The sequence below is a fragment of the Lutjanus erythropterus genome, chromosome 18 (genome assembly GCF_056507025.1).
Source record: "Lutjanus erythropterus isolate fLutEry1 chromosome 18, fLutEry1.hap2, whole genome shotgun sequence".
Taxonomy (NCBI): Eukaryota; Metazoa; Chordata; class Actinopteri; order Lutjaniformes; family Lutjanidae; genus Lutjanus; species Lutjanus erythropterus.
Genome location: NC_139334.1, coordinates 13179192 through 13200252, shown reverse-complemented (window position 1 = coordinate 13200252; position 21061 = coordinate 13179192). Strand labels below are relative to the sequence as shown.

The 21061-nt window shown below is 39.9% G+C and overlaps 1 protein-coding gene across 2 annotated transcripts; it reads left to right on the top strand.

The window, feature by feature from the left end:
- Positions 1–14: 14 nt before the first annotated feature.
- On the top strand, positions 15–20734 carry rpap1 (RNA polymerase II associated protein 1). Of its 2 annotated transcripts, none has more exons than XM_084742076.1 (27): positions 15–72; positions 1063–1262; positions 1455–1603; positions 1851–1943; positions 2574–2724; positions 2840–3004; positions 3126–3356; positions 6202–6317; positions 6470–6568; positions 7475–7576; positions 7657–7824; positions 8096–8275; positions 8420–8554; positions 8698–8868; positions 9010–9167; positions 9762–9932; positions 10026–10221; positions 10952–11061; positions 11680–11875; positions 12188–12334; positions 13597–13739; positions 14043–14475; positions 15484–15602; positions 15706–15937; positions 16037–16213; positions 17939–17995; positions 19902–20734. In XM_084742076.1, the coding sequence occupies exons 2-27, from the start codon at positions 1067–1069 to the stop codon at positions 20049–20051; spliced, it is 4245 nt and encodes a 1414-aa protein (XP_084598202.1). In that variant the 5' UTR covers positions 15–72; positions 1063–1066; the 3' UTR covers positions 20052–20734. The 2 variants fall into 2 exon arrangements, with proteins under 2 accessions (XP_084598202.1, XP_084598203.1); XM_084742077.1 differs by lacking the exon at positions 15–72 and adding an exon at positions 156–653.
- The last annotated feature ends 327 nt before the right edge of the window (positions 20735–21061 follow it).

Below are 21061 nucleotides of genomic sequence, written 5' to 3'. Positions count from 1 at the left end.
GTCACACTAAAAAGCTTCCGTGTTGTCATCGAGTGTTGTGTTGTGTTTCACGGATCCAGCAATTAACCGAAGGTTAGCTAATTCAACTGTAAAATACTTTGAAGCAACAAAGACAGACACATCGTGGAGATGTGGTTCGATAACGTGTTGGATAATTTTAGCTTCAACTGAGTGAGGTTTTAGATTTCAGGCTAAAGTTAAGCTAACGTAAACCGCACGTTACCCGGTGCGTGTTTGATGTGAACGTCACTAACGTTCACTTGCACGTGAAAACAAAAAGGCGATGTATAGCTACAGCTAACGTTTGACATAATTAATTAATTTGTTTAATTGGTGTAAATTTGACGCCAGCAGATAACGTTAGATGACGTTAGTTAGCCTTAAGATTAGCCTCGCTAATGTTAACCAGATCTAAGTTAGCCATTAACGTTTACAGTACTCTGTAAAGTAGATGAGAGATTATGTTGAACATACAGTGTTTTATTAAATTGCGACGCGCTCCTGTCTGGTATGATGAACCAGAGGACAGCACGAATAAGTCTCAGTAGAGTTTAAATGTCATCCTTCATTCAGTGGCATAAGTTATTTTTGTGGGAACTCACCAGCTTCTTATAACCTTTCACCTCAACAGTCTTGCCTCCTTCTCCAGTAAGGTATTTTAAAGGGATAGTTCGGATTTTTTGAAGTGGGGTTGTATGAGGTACTTACCCATACTCAGTGTACAGTTGATGTGTGATGATTTTTTGAGGTGCTTAAAATAAGGTTTGCTGCTGACCTTGTACACAACAGGACATTGCCTTCCTTCGGTGCTGGTACTTCTCTCTGCTTCTCCAAACTGGGGACGTGTCAGCCAGCATCTGTTGTATGTAATCCACTGACTATGGATAAGTACCTCATACAACCTCACTTTAAATAATAGAAATTATCCCGCTAAGGCGTAGCTTAGGCATTAGAGAGATGCCTGGTTGGGGCTCAGGTTGAAGTATGGAGAGCCAAATGGATAGGGGAACGAGAATTGGGCACACCAGTGGTATTTAATATCATTTTTTTTGTGTCCTTCAGGGGGATGTTGCGGCGTCCCAAGCCAACCGACTCTGAGGCAGACCTCCTGAGAGAGCAGGAACAGTTTCTGACCTCCGGTGCCCCCTCTGCTGCCAATGTAGTCCGCCGACCTGACAAGAGGAGAGGCGAGGCTGGAGGTGAAGGAGGGGAACATAATGGGGAGGATGAAGGAAGACAGAGGGATGTTGTCACCATGGAAGGTAAAAGATCTGTTGTTTTTCTATTTTTCTTTCTATTATTAAGAATTTTTAATCACCGTTGGCTCAACATGAGGGCAAATGGTACTTCAGTCACACTCTTTAATAATGTCACATTTTTAAAGTATATATAACAGCTAATAATAATAGACTAATACAATATTTAATACAGAATTCAAAATTCAATTCTTCTAGATCTTCCAGACCAACTCCCATCTCTGACACCAGCCCCTCCTAAGAAGTCTCGCTTTAAAGCCAGTCGTGTCACTTTTGAGGATGAGGATGCTGAGGAGAGGCTGGACAGACATGACACTCACATCAGTGCTGTTCTCTCCAGGATTGTTGTAAGTACCTCTTGTGAAACCAAACTTAAGCAAGAGAAGAAATGCAAAGTGTGACCATATATTAAAAAAGTAATTTATCTTCCCACTTTGATCTCTCCTAGTATTCATGCATCCAGTGTGTCACTTAAATTTTGTTTAGTACTTTTTCTCATTTATCCTTGTTTGCTACTATCATGCTTATCTTGATATAATTCACATCTTTTTTCAGTATTTCACTAACGGATCTGTAACATTCCTTGTTTTTAAGGAGAGAGACACCAGCTCTGTACCAGTATCTCTACCAGCATTTACAGGCATGGCTTTCCCCAAAGTATTGCACCGCTCAGAAACCAGCAGTCAGGTAAAAAGATTCTTCATGTGTGTGATTTTAGAGCCTTAATGTCGAGATTAAATGAAACATGCCATTTTAACCCCTATAGATCACATCCCGGGTCATGTTGTGCACCTAATTAACAGTATTTACGTCTGGTAAAACAAAATATGATGTGTGCTGAGGCTGGAACCAACTAATTTCAACTGATAATATCACGACATCCACCCATCAATCAACCTTCAACTTTTAGTGGCACAGAGCAGAGATTCATTATTTAGCTAGCTAGCTGTCTAACCAGCTTTAAGGTAATTTTAAAATGCCTGAAATGTGCTTTAATTTCACTTTAGAAAAGGTGCGGAACCCTGATAAATATGCTATGATGTGAAAGCGTGATGCTCTTGAAATGCTGAAATGCAAGTGTATAAGCCCTTTGATTTTAAAAATGGCAACGACCTCTGGCAATTTACAATGGAGAACAATAGTGCTTTTACAAACAGAATCACACATTATTTAAAAATCTGTGTATGAAAAATTATTATTCAAGCTGAGTGTCTACACCCACAAAGCGTCATTACAGTTATTTGAAAATGATTAAATGGAAATTTTTCCGTAAGGCTTTATCTTAATTTTTTTAAGTTTATTCATCCTTACAACCAGGTACCATTGTCTTCAGCTAGTGGAAAGAAGAGTATCTTTGCACGTCAGATTGCGGCTCAGAAACTTTCACAGGGGACGAAAACTTTACACTGTGCACCTGAAGCTCCTGAGACCAGAATGGATACAGATCAGTGTGAGGCTGCAGATGATCGTAAGTAGACTTGAGCTATGTTATTCTAATTGTTCCTCTTTCACCGCAGAACCCCTTCCTCACATTATTTTTCTCTGCTTTTCTCTTTATCTGCCCACTCCTCTCCACCCACCAGAGCCGACTGCAGCCTCAGGCCCCCGGCTTGTGTCCGGTCAGGGGCTTGAGGGCCCAGACAGCTCAGGAGAGATTATGAGGATCCATAGGGAGAACCAGGCGAAGCTGCTGGGAATGCCTCAGTCTGAGATACTAGAAGAACAGAAGAAACTCTTATCGCAGCTTGGTAGGCGACAATAGTTGAAATGGAAGACAAAATTTGAATTGAGTTTGTATCATAACTAGTGAAGTACTTTTTCTATGTTGTTGGTCCTAGTGCGTGTAACACGATTATTTCTGCTTCCCAGATCCTAGACTGGTGGAGTTTGTTAGATCTCGCAAAGCCCAGAGTGTCTCGTCCTCTGCCTCCCCATCCAAACACCCGCAGGGCAAAAGCACCAAGGAAAACTTTCCTCTTGAAAATGTGAGCAGAGAGTCAGACTCCTCCAGTGCTGCTGTGCTGGTTGAGACACCCCGAGAAGTAGAGATGGAAGAAGAAGAAGAGGAGGAGGAACTGCCACCACCGCCTGCTGTGACGGGTATGGATAAAATAAAAATAAACACTTTTTTCACATTTGCCCTGTCAGTTGTTCCAGGGGTCTGCTGCTGCTGGAGATATACATGAATCAGCAGCATTTAAGTTATGCAGATGTATATGCTTCATTATTATTTCACATTACTTTTAAAGGGACAGTTGTCCCCACAATCAAAAAAAAAAAAAAAAATTTTTTCTCCTACCTGTACTTAGGGTTGGGCAGCTAAACTCAGTGCCAATATGGCACTGATTCCTACACAACTGGTAACCACCAAACCGAATCCTTGCATCATTTCGGTGCCAGATGTCTGAGCTGTGGATTGAAATAGTTGCACTCTGGTGCAGACATTACAGACGCGTCACTGAATGTGCCTGGTTAACATTATAGCAGCATGCTCTCTACATGGCTCTGGCAGCAAGCAGCCCTCCACTACCTTGTACCTACTGCAAACACTGTTAAAATGCAGAGCTAAGCTGCTTTAACTGTGGCTTTATTTCACTTGAAAGGATTCCGACACCACATGGGACATGCAACAGATGTTTTAAAACAGTCGCATGTAAAGGGGGAAGCATCTGGTGGTACACAGGACACACATGGAAGCAGAGCGGTGCATCATGATTGACTGCTCGTGTGACCCCATGATGAGCTCATCAGGCAGCAACTTTGTGTGACACAGAAATATAAATTACAAGATGTGTCGAGTCCGATGACAGCACTGATGATGATGAGTGGCTGGCAGATATGCTCATTAGAGCTGCAACTAACAATTATTTTCATAGTCGATTAATCAGTCCATTATTTTTTTTTGATTAAGTAATTAATAGTTGTTTGCATAAAAAATTAAGTCTTCAAATGTCTTGTTTTACTCATAACCCACATATATATGTTTTCTGTCAGAGAGGAATAAAAAAACTGAAAATATTTACATTTAAGAAGCTGAAATCTGAGAATTTAGAATTTTTCTCTTTAAAAAATTGCTGTATTTGATTATGAAAATAGTTGGCGTTTAATTTAATAATCATTTAACAAACTGATTAATTGTTGCAGCTCTCATGATCGAATTTCTGCAAAAGATTGCTGCTGATGTTTGAAGCTGGAATTTGTAGATCACCAAAAATTAACCAGATTCATTATATTCAATTTGATCTTATTTTTTATTTTAACAGTTAATATATTGTTCAATTTCAAATTTACATGTGCCTTGCAATGAAAAAAGCCTTACTTTAAAGTTGTCATATGTCATTTTGTGCTTCTGTTCAGGCAACGTTAAGCTGCTGGTATCGTTTTAGCACCAGTATCTGAAAAAAACCCCACAGGTTACTCAAATCTACCTATAGTGCTATTTATCCATCTAGGTTGTCTTGGTTTGAGTAACCTTGTTTTGGAGATATCGGCCATAGAGATGTATGGGGAGGACAGCATTAATGTTTACACCTCACGCCATCATGAGGACTAGCCTCTCATCGATGAATAGATGCACGCTTCCTTCTGTGTGGTGATACAGTTAGCAGGTGGAGTTTTGCTGCTCACAACAAGGTCTGAGTAACCGCGTCATGATTTCTGGAAAGAGACGTTGCTGTTAAGTTTTTCAAATGTATTTTTTGGCACCACAAGCCAAGTGCCATCTAGTTCCATTATATTAGAGAGATGACATCTTTATGGCCAATATCTCCAAAACTTGGCAACTCACCAAAACAATCTCAATGGATAATTAGCACTGCAGGTAAGAGGAAACGTATGTATTTTTGATTTTGGGGAGAACCGTCCCTTTGCATGGTAGACTTGCTTCTACGACTGTCAGACTAAATGAACTTGTCTGCTGTCATGAGAACCATCACATCTGGCTGTCTATCAGCTTTCTCTGCCTCCACTCCTACCTTTATCTCTCTGCTCTCCCCTACACTCTGTCTGCTCTCCCTCTTCTCCTCACTCTCCTGAGCATCCATTCTCTAATTGTATAACTAATGTGGGACGCTGCTGCTGCTGCATGGCTGAAATCCAGACTTTAAGCTGATCATTGACTTCACTTTGTGTGATTAGCAGAAAGGCCAGACTGAGCCAGAAGTAGCCACTCTCTGCAATTAAGTTACTGCAGATCGTTCAAAGAATACTCCCGTTCCTGATGAGAGTGTTTCTAATGGATCATACGAAGACAAGTCTTACACATCATTTATGCCTCTCTGTTTTAGCAAAAATCCTAATGAACCTGGCTGTTTTTGTCATTCTGGAAAAGATTATTTATTGCCCCGTCTACCTTCCCTTTTAAAGAAAACAGCATATCCTTGTTTTGGGTTACATAGATAGCCAGACAATTCCTCAGCCATGGCAAGTAGTGAAGTACCTCCAGGTGCTGGTACCGCTTGTTTCAGTGTAAATACACAAAGCCTGCTTAAAGGTGAGTGCTCATTGCGGCGGTATTACGGGATCTCTGTGTAAAAAGGGTTCAGGACATTAACAGACTCTGGAGAAACACAAAAATGTATTATTTTGTCTAAGTAGTAGACAAAATAGTAGTAGTAGCTAAGTAGTAGCTAAGCAGTAGTCTAAGTATCACATTCTGAATATTCTTAAGTATTAAAGGTACATTGTTCTTGAATGTACTGGCATTATTATCCTATGATACTATCATTATGTCAGTGGCATAAAATTGTTGTAAAATTACAATAATTTAATTCATCACAGTTAATTTTGGGGCAATATATTGTCCAGGCCTACATGGAGGCACATAGAGTTATCACTTTATTTGTTCTGACTACAGCAGACAGTTGTACTGATTAATACGAGCAACAATTCACTGTTACTAATCTTGTTTTTGCCCTTGTGTGTGTGTGTGAATGTGTGAATTTAGTGGAGAATCTGCCGGTGAAGCCTCAGAAGGAGTGGGTCAACATGGATAAGCTGGAACCAGAGAAGCTGGAGTGGATGAGAGACCTGCCTGCACCCAGACGGAAAGGAACCAAAAAGGTACAGCAACATTTTGTATAATATCAGTAAAACAAAAAGAGGCATTCATTCATTTCAACTCGACTTGCATTTCAGTAAGTTCTTTCTGCATTCAGGCCGTAGTGACAGATGAAAAGATGTGCGAGCCAACACATTCTGTGGTTTCTTCATAGGCCATGCAGGCTCGGTTTGACTTTGCGGGGACTTTGATTCCACCCACTGAGGATCTGCCCACACACTTAGGCCTGCACCACCATGGAGAGGAGCCTGAGGTGAGTAGGTAACAGGGCTGTTCTGTCCTGCTTCGTTCATAAAATTGACATTCAAATACGATATCAACATTTGAACTACACAGCCTTTTTTTGCATGTCTATTCATTCTGTTTAAACCCATTATTTCTACACAGTTCTACCATGGCAGCTGCATGGGATCTTTTCCTACTCATGTGATCTAAACATTTCCAATAACTCCAAAGCGTCATTAAGTCCAAGTCAAAATGACTTGAACAACGATAGATGTAATCATTCCCAAAATTCACAATGTTTTTATCTAACAAAACATTCTGCTTAAATCCATACCTGTTGGTGTCGAGCCATTTTCACTGTGGTCAAAAACCTCTGCTCTAGTCAGCAGTCTAGCATCAATCTAACAGCACCACAAATTATATTAATGTTGATGAAAATGCTGGGGTTTTGTTTTTTTGTTATTTTAGGGTGATGATGTCATAAAATATGACAAAAAGAACCTCAAAAGAAGAGAAGCTGGTGGTTTAAAGGAGAGTTGGTACAGTCTTAGTTGGCAATAAGTCAAGAAACAAAAAACGTCTCCCAAATTTAATATCATTAAATGTTTCCTATTTTTCTTTAATGTGGTCAGTCTAATGAAATGTATGTAACACTTTCATGGCTTTTCTTCATGGTTTTGTTTTGTATTTATTTATTTTCTATTCATATTGTTCCTTATTTTACAGACTGGATATTTCACACATACATTACATACACAAATAGCATGCAAAAAAGAGAGAACAAAAGCAAACAAAAGATGACCAACAATAACTAAAAAAACTAGTTTAACATAATGGCAACTAAATACAAAGGTAGATTAGCCAGAGATTTTACCTGTTGTTTTAAATGTCATTATCATGGCTTATTTTGTTGACGCTGAGGCTTCCTCTCCAGCGGGCAGGTTACTCCCTGCAGGAACTTTTCCTGCTGTCTCGGAGTCAAATCATCCAGCAGAGGAGTCTGGCTCTCAGCACTCTGGCCAACATCCTCTCAAAGGTACACAAACAAACATACAGAGTCACACATCTCTGCAGAGACGTATTGATATCTGTAGTCACTCATTTCTCATCCTGTAGGCACGAGCTGGGGAGTACCTGTCTGTTCTGAAAGGCAGCGTGATGCCCACTCTGCTGGATGCAGGCCTGCTCTTTCTGCTCCGCTTTGCATTGGACGACGGTGTGGAGGGAGCGATGTCTGCAGCTGTGCATGCTCTCAAAGCACTCCTCGTGTGTGCAGAGGATGAGGTAAGACAACTAGAAGCATTTCATTAAAACACGATTAAACAATGTGATGCACAACAATCATTTTTATCTCCAAAGAATTACTAAAATTTGGTTAAGAAGCGGTTCTTTGAAGTGCAGTGCAAAATCACAGTAATACTGACCAATTATCACAAAATATATCAGAAAAAAATGTATTTATATAAGATATAATACACTGTGGTTGTCTGTTACAGTTCTTCTCAGTCTAATGTCTTGTCCCTCTGGTTCATATCCAATTTGTTTTCCCTCTCAGGAGTGTTTGGACTGCACCTTCTCCTGGTTCCGTGGCCTGGCCTCCTTCCCTTTGCTGCCATCTGCTCAGGAGGAAGATGATGAGGAGGATGAAGGGCTGCCCGAAAATATGAGGGAGACCACTAAGGAGAAGGAAGAGAGGAAGAGTGATCATGATGTGGCCAGGCAGGATGTTGTCAAGGTAAACAAGCAGAACTCATTTAATGCATATTTTACTTGTTCTACTTGTTTTTTCAGATATATAATGTGTTGTAAATCAACAGTAATAAAGAAGTTTCTTTAGATGGTTTGATGACTATTGTTGTCTCTCCTGCCTGTGTTTCAGGGTCTGTTAAAAATGAAACTGCTGCCCAGGCTACGTTACATCCTCGAGGTGGTCCGACCTTCTCCTCGAGTAGTCCAGGACGTCCTTGAGATCCTGACTCGTATCGCTAGGCACTCCTCTTCATCTGCCACCCAGGTAGAAACAGTAACAGCCACAATTCCAGTCATTTAATTACAAAAATATACCTAGACATCCTATTTCCTATTATTTCCCAAACTTGCAGTACAAGTAGTTATTATTGCCTATATCTAACTTTTTAAAATGTATTTCACTCTCAGGTGCTCGACTGCCCTCGCTTGATGGAGACAGTATTGTCGGAGTTCCTTCCCACTTCCTGGACAATGCCATCTTCACCCCTTCCTCAGTCAGTTTACGGAGTCCCACTTGCCAGTGCCATGAAGCTGTTAAGAGTGTTAGCTACCTCTGGCAGACATGCCTGTGCCAGATTGGTAAGTGCTAGTGCAGTGTTTTAAGTATTTAATAGCCTTATATTATTTTAGAATAACTGTGTGATTTAGAGATGCCTGATGCTATCCAGCATATACAGTATGTAAGCGCTAATTGTGCATCTTTTGCTCTCCTGTCCCCAGTTAAACTCTCTTGGAGTGAGGGAACGTCTGTCTCGTTTGCTGAGTGCGGAGCCCGGCGAGCTGCTGCTGGAAGCGACTGATGCTCTCAGGATCACCACAGAGGCCTACAGGCTGTGGGCTGTAGCAGCTGGATACGGACAGGCCTGTCAATTATACATGTAAGTTCAGGAATTCAAACTGAGTAGAAAGAGACAGAAAGACTCCCAGATAGACCTGTGACTATGTTAGACAGTTAGTAAATAGAAAAAGGATTCTTTCAATCATTTTTTAAGCAAAGATGTTAAACATTTGCAGCTCCTAAAATCTAAAGATTTGCTTTTTTGCCATCTATGCTGGGAAATGAAGAGTATTTGGATTTTAGACAAAAGAAGCAAATTGAAGACATCACTTTGGGTTCTGGGAAATTGTAATGAGCATTTTTCAAAATTTTTTTGGACATTTTATAAACTAAATGATTAACAGATTAATTGTCAAAATAATCAGCACATTAATCGATTATGAAAATAGTCATCAGTTGCCCTATTCCTAAACAAACTTACAAAAAAGACACTTTATAAACTATCCGTTTTGTAAACCATCTGTTTAGTAAGTCATTTCAGTGTGTTACCTAACAGTTGCTTCTGTACTGGTTATCCTCCAGATTGTTCAACTATACAGATAATTCAAAGCTCACAGGAACTGCACTTTTAGTTTCTCAAAATATAATCCTCTCCTCTCCTCCTCTCCACCATTCTGGCATTATTCTCCCACAGAGACCTGTATCCAGGCTTAGCGAAGGCCTTACAGTCGGTTCACAGAGTACTGATCCCCTCAGATCTTCTGTGGCCCCTGCAGCTCCAGCGAGTCTTGGCTCTGCTCTCTCTGCTCACACAGGTCACACACACTGCTGGCTGCCATCAGGAGCTACAGGCCGGTGTGGTCAGGTACACATGACGGTTTAAGAGGTTTTATGCAACCAAGCTGCTACATGTTCCACTTGAATCCTTTTTTTTTTTTTGTCTGTGTTACCTACTCAGCTCTCAGGGAGAAGAGTGCCCTCCTCCTCCTCCAGTGTCTTGGAGTCATGTCACAGGGTTGCAGGCGTCCCTGTTGGGCCATTTGAAGGGTTTTGTGAAGAGTCTTGATAATCCAGTTCAGAAAGAGAGCAGCCTGGCTGTGATACCAGCGTACTTGGTCTACTTAGAGGCTTACTACCACCAGCTCTCCAGACAGGTACTGCTTCCTGCTTTGTACATCTCTGAATCTGTCTCATAGCAAAGCCATATTTGTTGGTACTTGCAAACGTTAGCAGTTAGGCTTTCTATAACAAATTCATTATCAGTTTTCTCTTAAGTAAATGTCTGAAACATGACTGGACAGTAAAATCTCAGATATCCATGATTGATATTTCAAAATCTCTGAATTACAAAATACATTCAATAAAAGTGGCTTGTTAGAAAAACTCAAGAGTTGGCATGTATTAGCTCTGGCTGCACATCAACAAAATGTAACATGGAATGCTTTTCCATGTGCACAAGTTTCCTGGTTATGATCAGGTCTTTTAAGTATCCTGGTTATTTTTTTAAGCATGTAAACATCATAAATCCGGAGAAGACCAAATCCCAGTTTTGAGAAACCTGGAGATGTTAGCTGGAATGCTCAGATAGAAACCGGGATATTGTGGCATGCAGACACCTGATACTGGAACATTTTTGTTGGTACAGACAAGAGTGGTTGGGATGGTGAGTGATTAAGATAAGACTGCACCCAGATCATCAGAAACCAAGATACTGTTAGAATCATGTATTCAGTGTAAATCATCAGCATCATCATCATCATCATATCCTGAATCAGATTAAAACCATGATACACATTTGCATGTAAATGCAGTCACAGGAGAGTAACTGTCAAATGAAAACAACTAAAATTACTAAAATTATGTCACTGTGACTCTTGTTCTCAGAATTGTTTCAAGCCAGTAGACACACTTCAGGAACTGGAGCTGCTGACGTCTGAGGTTCTCCTGCCCCTGCTGTCCCATCACGTTGTTCAAGGCCTGATAAAGAACCTAAAGTAAGTCTGACACAGTTGCCTTTGTTTTGTCTGTTTGCTTATGAACTTTTATTCTTTATCAATTATACAAGATCTTCTCAATGTCTGAACCATGGTCCTGCTCAGAAACAAATAGCAACTATGCTATGCTATACATTATGAGGTGGAACATTTTCTGTTTCGGAAATAAATTTTCTGTTGATCAATACATTGTTTGTGATGTTGAATATACAGTGTAGCAGCATGACATTGTTGAGTTTTGTGTGTCGTTGCTGCCATTACACTGGAGAATTTGCTATCAACTTCTAAATCAACTTGATTTTCTCCGTTACACATTTCTAAAACTAATGTAAATGTAGTTGTTAAGATATCTAAGTCAGAAATGAATGGACTAGCTCTTTGAGTCATGTCTGCCCTAGTTATATGCTGACCTGTTAGGTGACGTCGATATTTGTTCAGTGCTTGTTGAGTTGATTAAATGTTATTTTATTTTTGCCAGCTGTGCCGAAGCTCTGACTTTGACTAAAAATGAGACGCAGATCTTGAGTAATAAGTTTGAGAACCCGTGAATCACACTTTCAACAGCACATTAAAAACACTTTATGTTGAACTTTCTCTATTGTAATTGTTTTACACCAGGTCTTCCTCAGTAGTGTGTAATGTCCAGTCTAGCCATCTGGGTCCAGAGACCACTCCCAGCCTCCCTGGTTTGGCCTGTCCAGGATGGAGGGACCGTCCAGGGTTGGTTGTTCCCTCCTCCCCCTTCCCTCTTCTCACAGGACTGGGGCTCCTCCTGGAGACAATTACAAGCATCCACAAAGGTCTCAGCCGAAAGGTAGGTCTCACTGAGTCCATATGCTTTTAGGGAGTGTTTTATATCCTGCAAAGACAGGGACTGACAATAGCCTGCCAAGGGATACAGAATCTGCAAGGTTTTCCATTAGATTATATCACCGTGAAGCACAAACTCAGCCAAATATGAGGAACTAATCAATAAAGTTGTTTTTTGTTTCAGCTTCTTGGCAGTCTAGCACTGAGTTAGGAACACAGCAAGATGTATTTTGCTGCCATCCTGTGGTAACAGAAGCTAAATCCCATATATATTTTATCTCAGGTGGTCTTTTTCTGTGTCTGACCTCCTCTCTAGTTCACTGGTCTCCTCCTGTCAGAGCCTATGATAAGTTACCTGCGAAGCTGCAGTCAGGCTACTCCCACCCTGTCTCACACCAGAGCTTGGCTGCTCCGTCATGAACACCACCTCCTTTACCTACTGCTCCGGCTGGCGCACAGACTGGTAGGCTCCAACTTCAAACACCCATAAATAATATTCTGTTCAAGTATTTGTTTCATTCAGCAACATTCTCTGCTGTTCCTGACTGATCATAATGCTTAACCTCTCCACGGGCATCTCCGTGGCTGACATCACTGTCTTTTCAGAGGATGTGGTGAGCTTTACAGCTAGAGTGAAGTGAACCATGTCATGTTAGCTTGTTGAGAATTTGACCAAATAACACTGTAAAGTTAGGTTTTTCACTTCTGACAGGTGAAAATCAGGCATTGCAATTTTCAGAAGAGTCCATTATCCTCTTACTTCCTCACATATGAATGAAAATGGTTTCATGGGTACACAAGAGTCTCCCTTTTTACAGACGTCCTCACTTTATGTCAATCCCGTTAAGTTCTGGGGAAAAACCATGCAATGCTTGTTTGCATGGAATATAAATGTATTATTTATGCCTGTTCTTAAAAAAAATGTGTATGAATGTGCTGGAATATCATAAATCAGTTATGACCAGAACGCTGAGACTCTTGTGGATTCAGCGAGCCGATTGTATGCATGTTAGTAACCATAGTAACCATTTCATTGTAGTGAGAATATTTTTTTTAAACTTGACCTCATTGTATCAGATGAAATATTATGACATCTGGGATAATCACAGCCTTGTGAAACTTCACAACCACAAACTAGAGACCTAGGGCATTCAGAGAATGGATGACTTCACTGTGTATAATGAATGATAATAAGGGGGCTTGTGAACAATATTATCAATTATTGAGGGTTCAACAATGGTTAAAATTTTCACCAAATCTGTGTAATAATGGATTCAAACCTGCAATTGCTGCAAAAACGTATGAGACATAACTGAGTATGTATAAGGCCATCTCATACTTCCATCATTAACCCTTACAATCTTCAGGTTTTCAGTTTTCAGAAGATGTATACAACTTATATGTGGCATATACTGTTAACCTTCTATCTCTGCCTAAGATCTCCTCCCCCACCTCCTGAAAATGGCAAAAAAAATTGTGTATGGTAAGAAGTAGAGGAGTCAAAGAGGTTAATAACACATCCTATTCTGTAGTTTATTGTATTTAAAAAAAACAGATTATTCACACGCCTGTATGAAAAAAGAGTATCAGTTAGTGCAGATCAGTGTGATTTCCTTCTTTGTTCTGGAGAGTTTGTGTATGAATTGAGGTTTCACCTGAGACAAACTGTTGTTATACGTGTTGTCATCATCGAGCTGTGCATTTACTCTTTTTGTTTCTTCTCAGGTTCCCATTGAGCCACAAGTAGCCAAACATACCTCGCTGTACCACCAGGTGGCGCTGGTTCTGCTGCCATGGCTACTACCAGGCAGTGAATTCCTGGCTCATGAACTGCTGTCCACCATCATCTTCAGCAAGGACTTTATATCGTAAGCTTATCTTAACTTTAAAAAACAACAAAACAATCAACATAAAGAGCCTGAAATGTTTTTGACCTTTTTGTTTTGTTGATTCCATATAATAACGTTCTTTCTAATTCTTTATAATTATAATATAATTAGTGCTTGAAAAACGGGGCAGATGATTAATATCTAATTTCACAAATTATATTCCCTTCAAAATTTGATTTCTTTGGTAACTTTATCAATTTAACCGATGACATATTTACACCAAAAGTGGTGTTCCACATTCTTTGCTTCCTCTCTATTACTCAGTTTATGTTTGTTTTCCAGAGAGGGCCACAGCGGAGGACCTGAGGCAGTAGAGCTGGGAGAGCTGAAACTCCAGGAGGAACCACAACACCACACCTCCCCCTCCCTCCAGACTGTCGGAGCTCTCCTGAGAGAAGCCTGTGTCCAGCTGCCATCCATACGAGGCTGCTTCCTCACTCACCTGGCCCACCTTGAGCCGTCCGTGCTGACATCCCGAGACGCTCTGCTTGGCCGCAACCCCTGGATCAAGTCCCACCTCCTCCCAGAGCTCACTGGTCCCACCCTGCCGTTGGACTGGCCGTTCCTCCCATTGGTCAGCCTGTACGAGCGTGGTGGGGTCTCTGACGGAGGAGGGCTAGCAGTGGAAGAGCTTCCACAGGGGGCGCTGCAGGCAGTGACCCACTGTCTGCAGTGGCTGCTGTTGCTGGAGGTCTGGAGGGACGAAGCACTAAAGGTACAGAAACAAATCAGTTTCATTTGTGGAGCACAAAACTGCATCAAAGGGCTTCACAGTTACACTGACCCCAAGATTTGGATGAGAAAAAAACTGTCAATCCCAAGTAACAACAAAATGGTAAAGCATATGGTAAAAACATTGTATTGCCATTATTTTGACAGATATTCTGATTGTGATATGATTCACGATTAGTGGGAATGATAATTTTTGTGTAATAATTTTCATTTTCACTTGAAAAAAATGAAAATCACAACAATGTGGCATTTGTTGTGGTCTGTTCCAAACAAACATGTTTATTTACATCTGGAGAACAAGATTTATAGACCAGGACATCTGTGCAGTGCTGTAGCACTTCATTATAATGCTGTTTTGTCACACGTTTTTCCTTTATTAAAAAATTGCGGGGTCTGTGATTTGGATATTGCACTTTGCCATGCTGTAATTTCGATAGTATTTTTATTAATTTTGCAGCCATATATAAGAGTTTTGTAATGTAAATATTTGAACCAGATTGTTACTGAATTTGTGGGGTCAGTGTAGGATGACAAAAAACATGATTACATTGCATATTAGCCAACATAGTATAAATCAATTAACAGTTAGAGCTGAAACAATTACCTAATGTATGAGTAATAATAATAATAATAAGCTTTATTTACATAGCACCTTTCAAAACAGTGTTATATTATGTATAAGCAGTTTAATAGCAGAAGCCATGTTTAACTATATATCTTTACATGTATCGGCTGAAAATAACAGCAGAAATAAACAAGTTTGCTGATTTTACATATCTGCATATTCAAATTAACCGCCAGTTGTCTACCTGTTATTAGTGCGACGTCACAGTGATTTTGTTTATAAATACTAATGATTAATGTTGATCCTCTGGTGGCCACACCTCTCTTCTAGTGTGTCTGTCAGGCAACATTACATATATATTTTATTAAATTAAATATTTATAATTGTTATTGTAACTAACCTCCAGAACACTGTGTTATGTTGTAGGCGATCCTTCCCATCGCCAAATTTGCCCGCCTGTCCTGCGTGTTCCTGTGTTCCAGTGACTTATTCCTGGAGAGACCTGTTCAGAAGCTCACCTGGGGTCTGTTCAGACTGCTGACCAGGTCTGAAAAGTTTTAAACACCTTCTTCTGAAAGTGTCAGATCTTACCTGAGAACAGAGAAAGGTGGCTTAACTCCAGTTTCACCAAATCTCTTCCACTTCTAGGCAAACCAGGCTGGACTCTCTGAACCTGAACGTCGCTCCTCCAGGTCTCGCCTCCTTCCAGGACTTGTACTCTGCTCTTTTGACCCAGTATGAAGCCGTGTCCTTTGGGGACCGGCTGTTTGGCTGCTGGGTCCTGTTACCCCTGCAGAGGAGATACAGTGCCACCATGAGGCTGGCTGTGTTTGGAGAACATGTGGGGATGCTGAGGTCACTGGGAGTCACTGAAGAACAGGTGATGATGAGTTTACTGCTTTTTATACCACAAATATTCTATGATCCTATAACAAATTATTTGGATTCATTTGTTATCTCTCTGTCTCTTCACATGAAGCTCTCCATCCCGATGGAGCGGTTCACGTCTCCCCCTGAAGACTCCCTCCCTCTCCTCCGTCTTTACTTCCGCTCGTTGGTAACGGGGACCCTGAGGCCATGCTGGTGTCCTGTCTTATATGTGGTTGCCTTGTCTCACGTCAACTCCTTCATCTTCTCTCAGGATGCTGCAGCACAGGTACAGCCCCTCATGACACACACACACACACACACACACACACACACACACACACACACACACACACACACACACACACACACAAAGACAAGTACAGTCTGTACGTGAAGGACTCTAAAGGAAAGTGAATTCTGTCTCCTCTGGGAATACCTTTCCTGATTTGTGAATACTCAAAGCTTCAGAAACAAGTCCAAGCCTGTCTTGGAGAAAGTGTGTGTAGTATTTTTTTTTGTGTTGTGCTCATTTTTAGAATGTGCTTTGTGGCTTTTATTCTCAGCCACAGAACACATAAAGGTAAACTGCCACATATGTCATGATTTAGCAAATCCAGAAGGTGCAGCAGCTGCACTGGATTTGTGAGATGTATTCAGTTATGTAATGGACACGCACGTTTTTTGTGCCAAATATGAGCTCATGGGATTCAAAATCTTCTTATTTCTAGATTTTATGTGACTACAAAACTGGTTCTCATGTTACTGATTAAGTGTGGAGCGGCCTCTTGAGTTTGTGTCACATTCAACTTAGCTCCTTCCTGTTCATAAATATTTATTTAAAGGGAAATTCTGTTACTTTAAAACCCAGGCCCTAGGGTCTAAATGAAAGTTTTGAAATGAATCCAGTAGATCACCTTAACCAGCAACTGCAAAACAGGCTGTAATGGCTGCAGTTGTAATCCATGCGGGGCAAATGCTGCATTATTGAAAGCATCCCTACAGAGAACAGAGTGCTTTTTGGTAGCGTAAGATCTTTTTTGCTCAACCAGAAACAGCTGTCATATTACTCTCTCCATTGATGAAAACAGCAATTTCTTCTCACAGAAAACAAGTCTTTTGTCTACCACTTCCTCAATCTGTTAGTTTATTTGTGTTACTGTGTGACTTTGGTGTTTTAGTACGAGTTAACACGTATCACACAATAAAAAAAAAGATTGAGGCAGCAGTTATCAGTAATTCAAGTTTCCTGCAAAGTAAAATTTAGGAGAGCAATATAACAGCTGTTTCTAATTAGAAAGAAAGGAACTTACTCTTCAAAAGTAAGGTTTGTCTCTGTAGGGATCCTTTCTATAATGTTATCAGACATTTAGAAAAGCGATCTGAGCCTGTCTATGGCAAAAACAAGCACTTTTAATAAGCAAACTTCACCCTTCACTAAGCCCCACCCTCCTTAGTTATTATTGCTATGTCTATCAAGCTTTCCATTCTCACACTACACACATGCAGTTTACAGTGACAACAGTCGACTAAAATGATGACTCTTATTAGCTTAGTCTTACTTATGAAACACTGAGTATCGTTCCTTTTTAAAGCCCCATTTTAAAGCACCATGATTGGCATAGTGATATTCAACCGGTCATTGAAATTATGCATTTTAATATGACCTTTTATTACCTCTGCAGCCAGCTTGATGGTACCCTGGGGCTCATTTAGATCCAATAATATGAAAATAGGCCCCAGGTTTAACTACATTGTAATTACCCTTTAAGGTGTAGTATTGTGACTTTTATTTAACTGTGAGGTTTGGGGGTTAACATCCTGCAATAAGAAATATATTTAGCAGTTTCAGCTTATTGGATTCATTAACAGAGACATTAAAATAAGAGCAGTGGAGCTATAATCATTCATCCATGCTGGTGCAGGCTTTTTAAAATAAACACTGAGTGGTAAAGTGTGCCAGTAAAGTACATCAATGAGGCCTTTGATCTTTAATCCTGTCGTCCTTTTCCAGGAGGTTGAAGCAGCTCGACACAGTATGCTGAGGAAAATCTACTACCTGACTGATGAGGTACTTCACTCTCTCCCTCTTCTCTGATCTTTATGTGCTACGAGGTGTTTATTGATTGTACCAAGCACTCTTCTCCTAGCCTCACGAAATGTTGTTTTCTCCACAATCACTCCACATTCCTCTGACAAACCAGTCGGTTCCATGCTGTTTCTCATGTCGTTAACCGCCATCCAACTCACTTTTATCCTGCTGGATGTTTTTCTTACCATCTATGGTTGTTGTAGCCTGGAGTGTTTTCATTTCTTTTAAAACGTCCATGTTTTAAAGGCTCAGTGTTGATTATGTATGTGATAATCATCTCTTCTTAATTCCTTTTATGTAGCTGGTTTTACACCCAATAATTTTTCTTTGTATGTCTTATTTAGTATTTCAGTTTCTCCAAAATGTCTTTTAACACTTGTTCCAGCTTTTTTCTAATTCCAGTAATTACCTTGCTCCCCTATTATCACTGAATACATTTGCCACACTTAGACCAACAAATGGTCTGCAGTCCATCTAGGGCTGTTCCTCTGACCTAATTTCCGCTGCGGTCATTTATGCTGGCTCAGCACAGTATGCTGTATTAGTGCAATTCTTTTGTTTGTCAATGAAGTAACGAGCCAACTTCTCTCTAACAACAAAGCTAACGTAGCTCATGTTGCAGAATAAAATTTCACAAAAAGCAACAGAAAAGACATTTAACAGTTGCTGGCACCCAGCCCACAACTCTGGTTATTTAGTTTGCTTAACATGCTAATGCCAAGTTCAGCTGATAAATCCACAAAATAAACAGTAAAACAGCATAATACATAGCTTTCAAGTGTGAGGCAAGGAAAATAATAATATTTAGACTAACATAATATACATAATGTAATAATATTTTGCTTGGTTTGAAGTCGGGTCATGGACAGTCCATCAGTCTACTCTTGAGCTTGAGACGTTACTGGCCCTCGGATTGGTTGTTTCATTTTATAAAACACTATTTCAAAACTGAGGTCACTGCAACAGCCTTTATTCCAACCTTAACACTGCAACGTGAAGTCCTGCTGTAACGTAACAAAAAAACTTTGTGAAGTTCTTTATCTGAAGGTGTTGTTTACACCAGTGGTCCCCAACCTTTTTTGAATGTCAGATCTGTTGACATTATGTCATTTTCCTGATTTATTCATTTGAATTTCATTTATCCTTGTTTATCCTGTTTAATGCTGTCCATTACATAAAAGTCTATATTGTTACAATATTTTTTCATACAGTTTAACTGTCAATGTTTAATCAAGTTTGCATTTGTACTTGCTTACTTTTAACCATTTACTCATATTTTTATTGCCATTTGAGCTTCTTTACTTAGGTAAATATTTTAAACAGTTATCTATTCATTAATTTATTGGTTACTTTGAGTAATTTATGTATTACCTCCAGGTAGCTAATTATTTCAACTGTTTATACATTACTTGAAGCTATCTACTTCAAAATTGTATTTATTTTTTTAAAGACATTCAGCTTCTATATTTGGCTAAATATTTAAAACATTAGTATCGACACCATTTATTCATTACCTTTAAGCTAGCAGCTAACTAACTATTTCAACTGTTTCTTCATTACTTTAAGCTATCTATCTCAATCCTTTATTAATTACTTTCAGTCAACTGTTTCACCCTCTGTTTGCTTGCTAATTAGTTTTCCTGCTTTCTCAGTTGGAACAAATGGTGTCCTGTTGTTACAGCTGCCGATATACATTTGAAAATCAAATCATTCTTTCTATTTTTTCAAATTAGTTGAGCTACTGCACAATATTTCCACATACCACCTTGTAACTGCTGAAGTACCCCCTCCTCCACAAGTAGTACTGTTTGGGATATCTGTGGTGTACATCATCAGCTCTGCTGCTCTTCTCACCTCCCTCTCGCTCTCTGTGTCTCATTTCCAGGTGTTGAGGAGTCACTTGCTGCTCTTCCGTCTGCCACAACAGCACTCAGAGTTTGGCTTCAACATGTATGATCAGTTGCCTCCCATTAGGGCAAAACGTTTGGAGAGTGTGCTGAAACTGCAGGACAGCAGCAGTGACAAAGGTGACTGAAGACAGCAGGGAGAGTAGTGAGGCAAAAAACTGAGGACACAGAGGAGAGACAGAACGGGACTGAGAGCAAATCGAAGTAGAGACTAGAGCACAAGAAAGAGAGGTTGGTGGTGGAGATAAAGGGAGACATTAATGTCACCTTAAGGGTACTAAAAATGTCTCATCAAGATCAGCCAATATGGTCACAAGAATATTTTCTGTGGCCTGTCTTCTTAAAGGAAACCCAGCCTGACATAGATCTGGTCAGCCTTTAATGAAGAGGCATTTGCAAATAACTTTTAGCACTAAATTTAACCTGTTTTGAGCATGACAAAAGTAGACTTCTCAATCTAAGATTATATTTTACAGACAGTCAGTGGAAATTATGTGCGAGTCTGTTTCAAATTATTGGTTTTCTAAGGTCATTTGAACTGAAACACAACCAGTCAAATCAGCCCAAAGGTTAAATTGTAATGCTAAAAAATTAAGTGCAGATGTTGTGGGGCACAGATCCCACAAACCTTTTCTCTATCCAAACTGGAGAAATTTAATGTTTTTCATTGTGATACCAGCACTTTGCCAGAGCTCTTGTGTGTCTGATAAGCTTGAAAAACAGACCAGGATGATTCTCGGCAGCTCAGAGTAAAGACAAGTGACCTGCTTTACAAGTGCCTGAAATGGTCTTTTTGTGAATAAAACTTGAAGTATGCGTAACCCCGGTGTTTTTATTTCTTAATCACTGCGACTCAACACTGCAAGTATAACTCATAAATTCGGCATTTAACAAAATGTAGCTGTGCAAAAGCACATATTTTTAAAACGGTACAGTAAATATAGAGATAAAGTGGGGAGTGCTGCACAGGGTATAGGCAATACAGAACATAAACAAATCAGGTGCTCTTTGAGGATGGGCCAAAAATTAGCTGAAAATTAAAACAAACACTGATTAGTTTTTATTTATTTTCATTGCAGCAAACATGTTGTTTTCACAGAGTTGTAACAAATTAAAATGTGTTTTTGAAACCACAAAC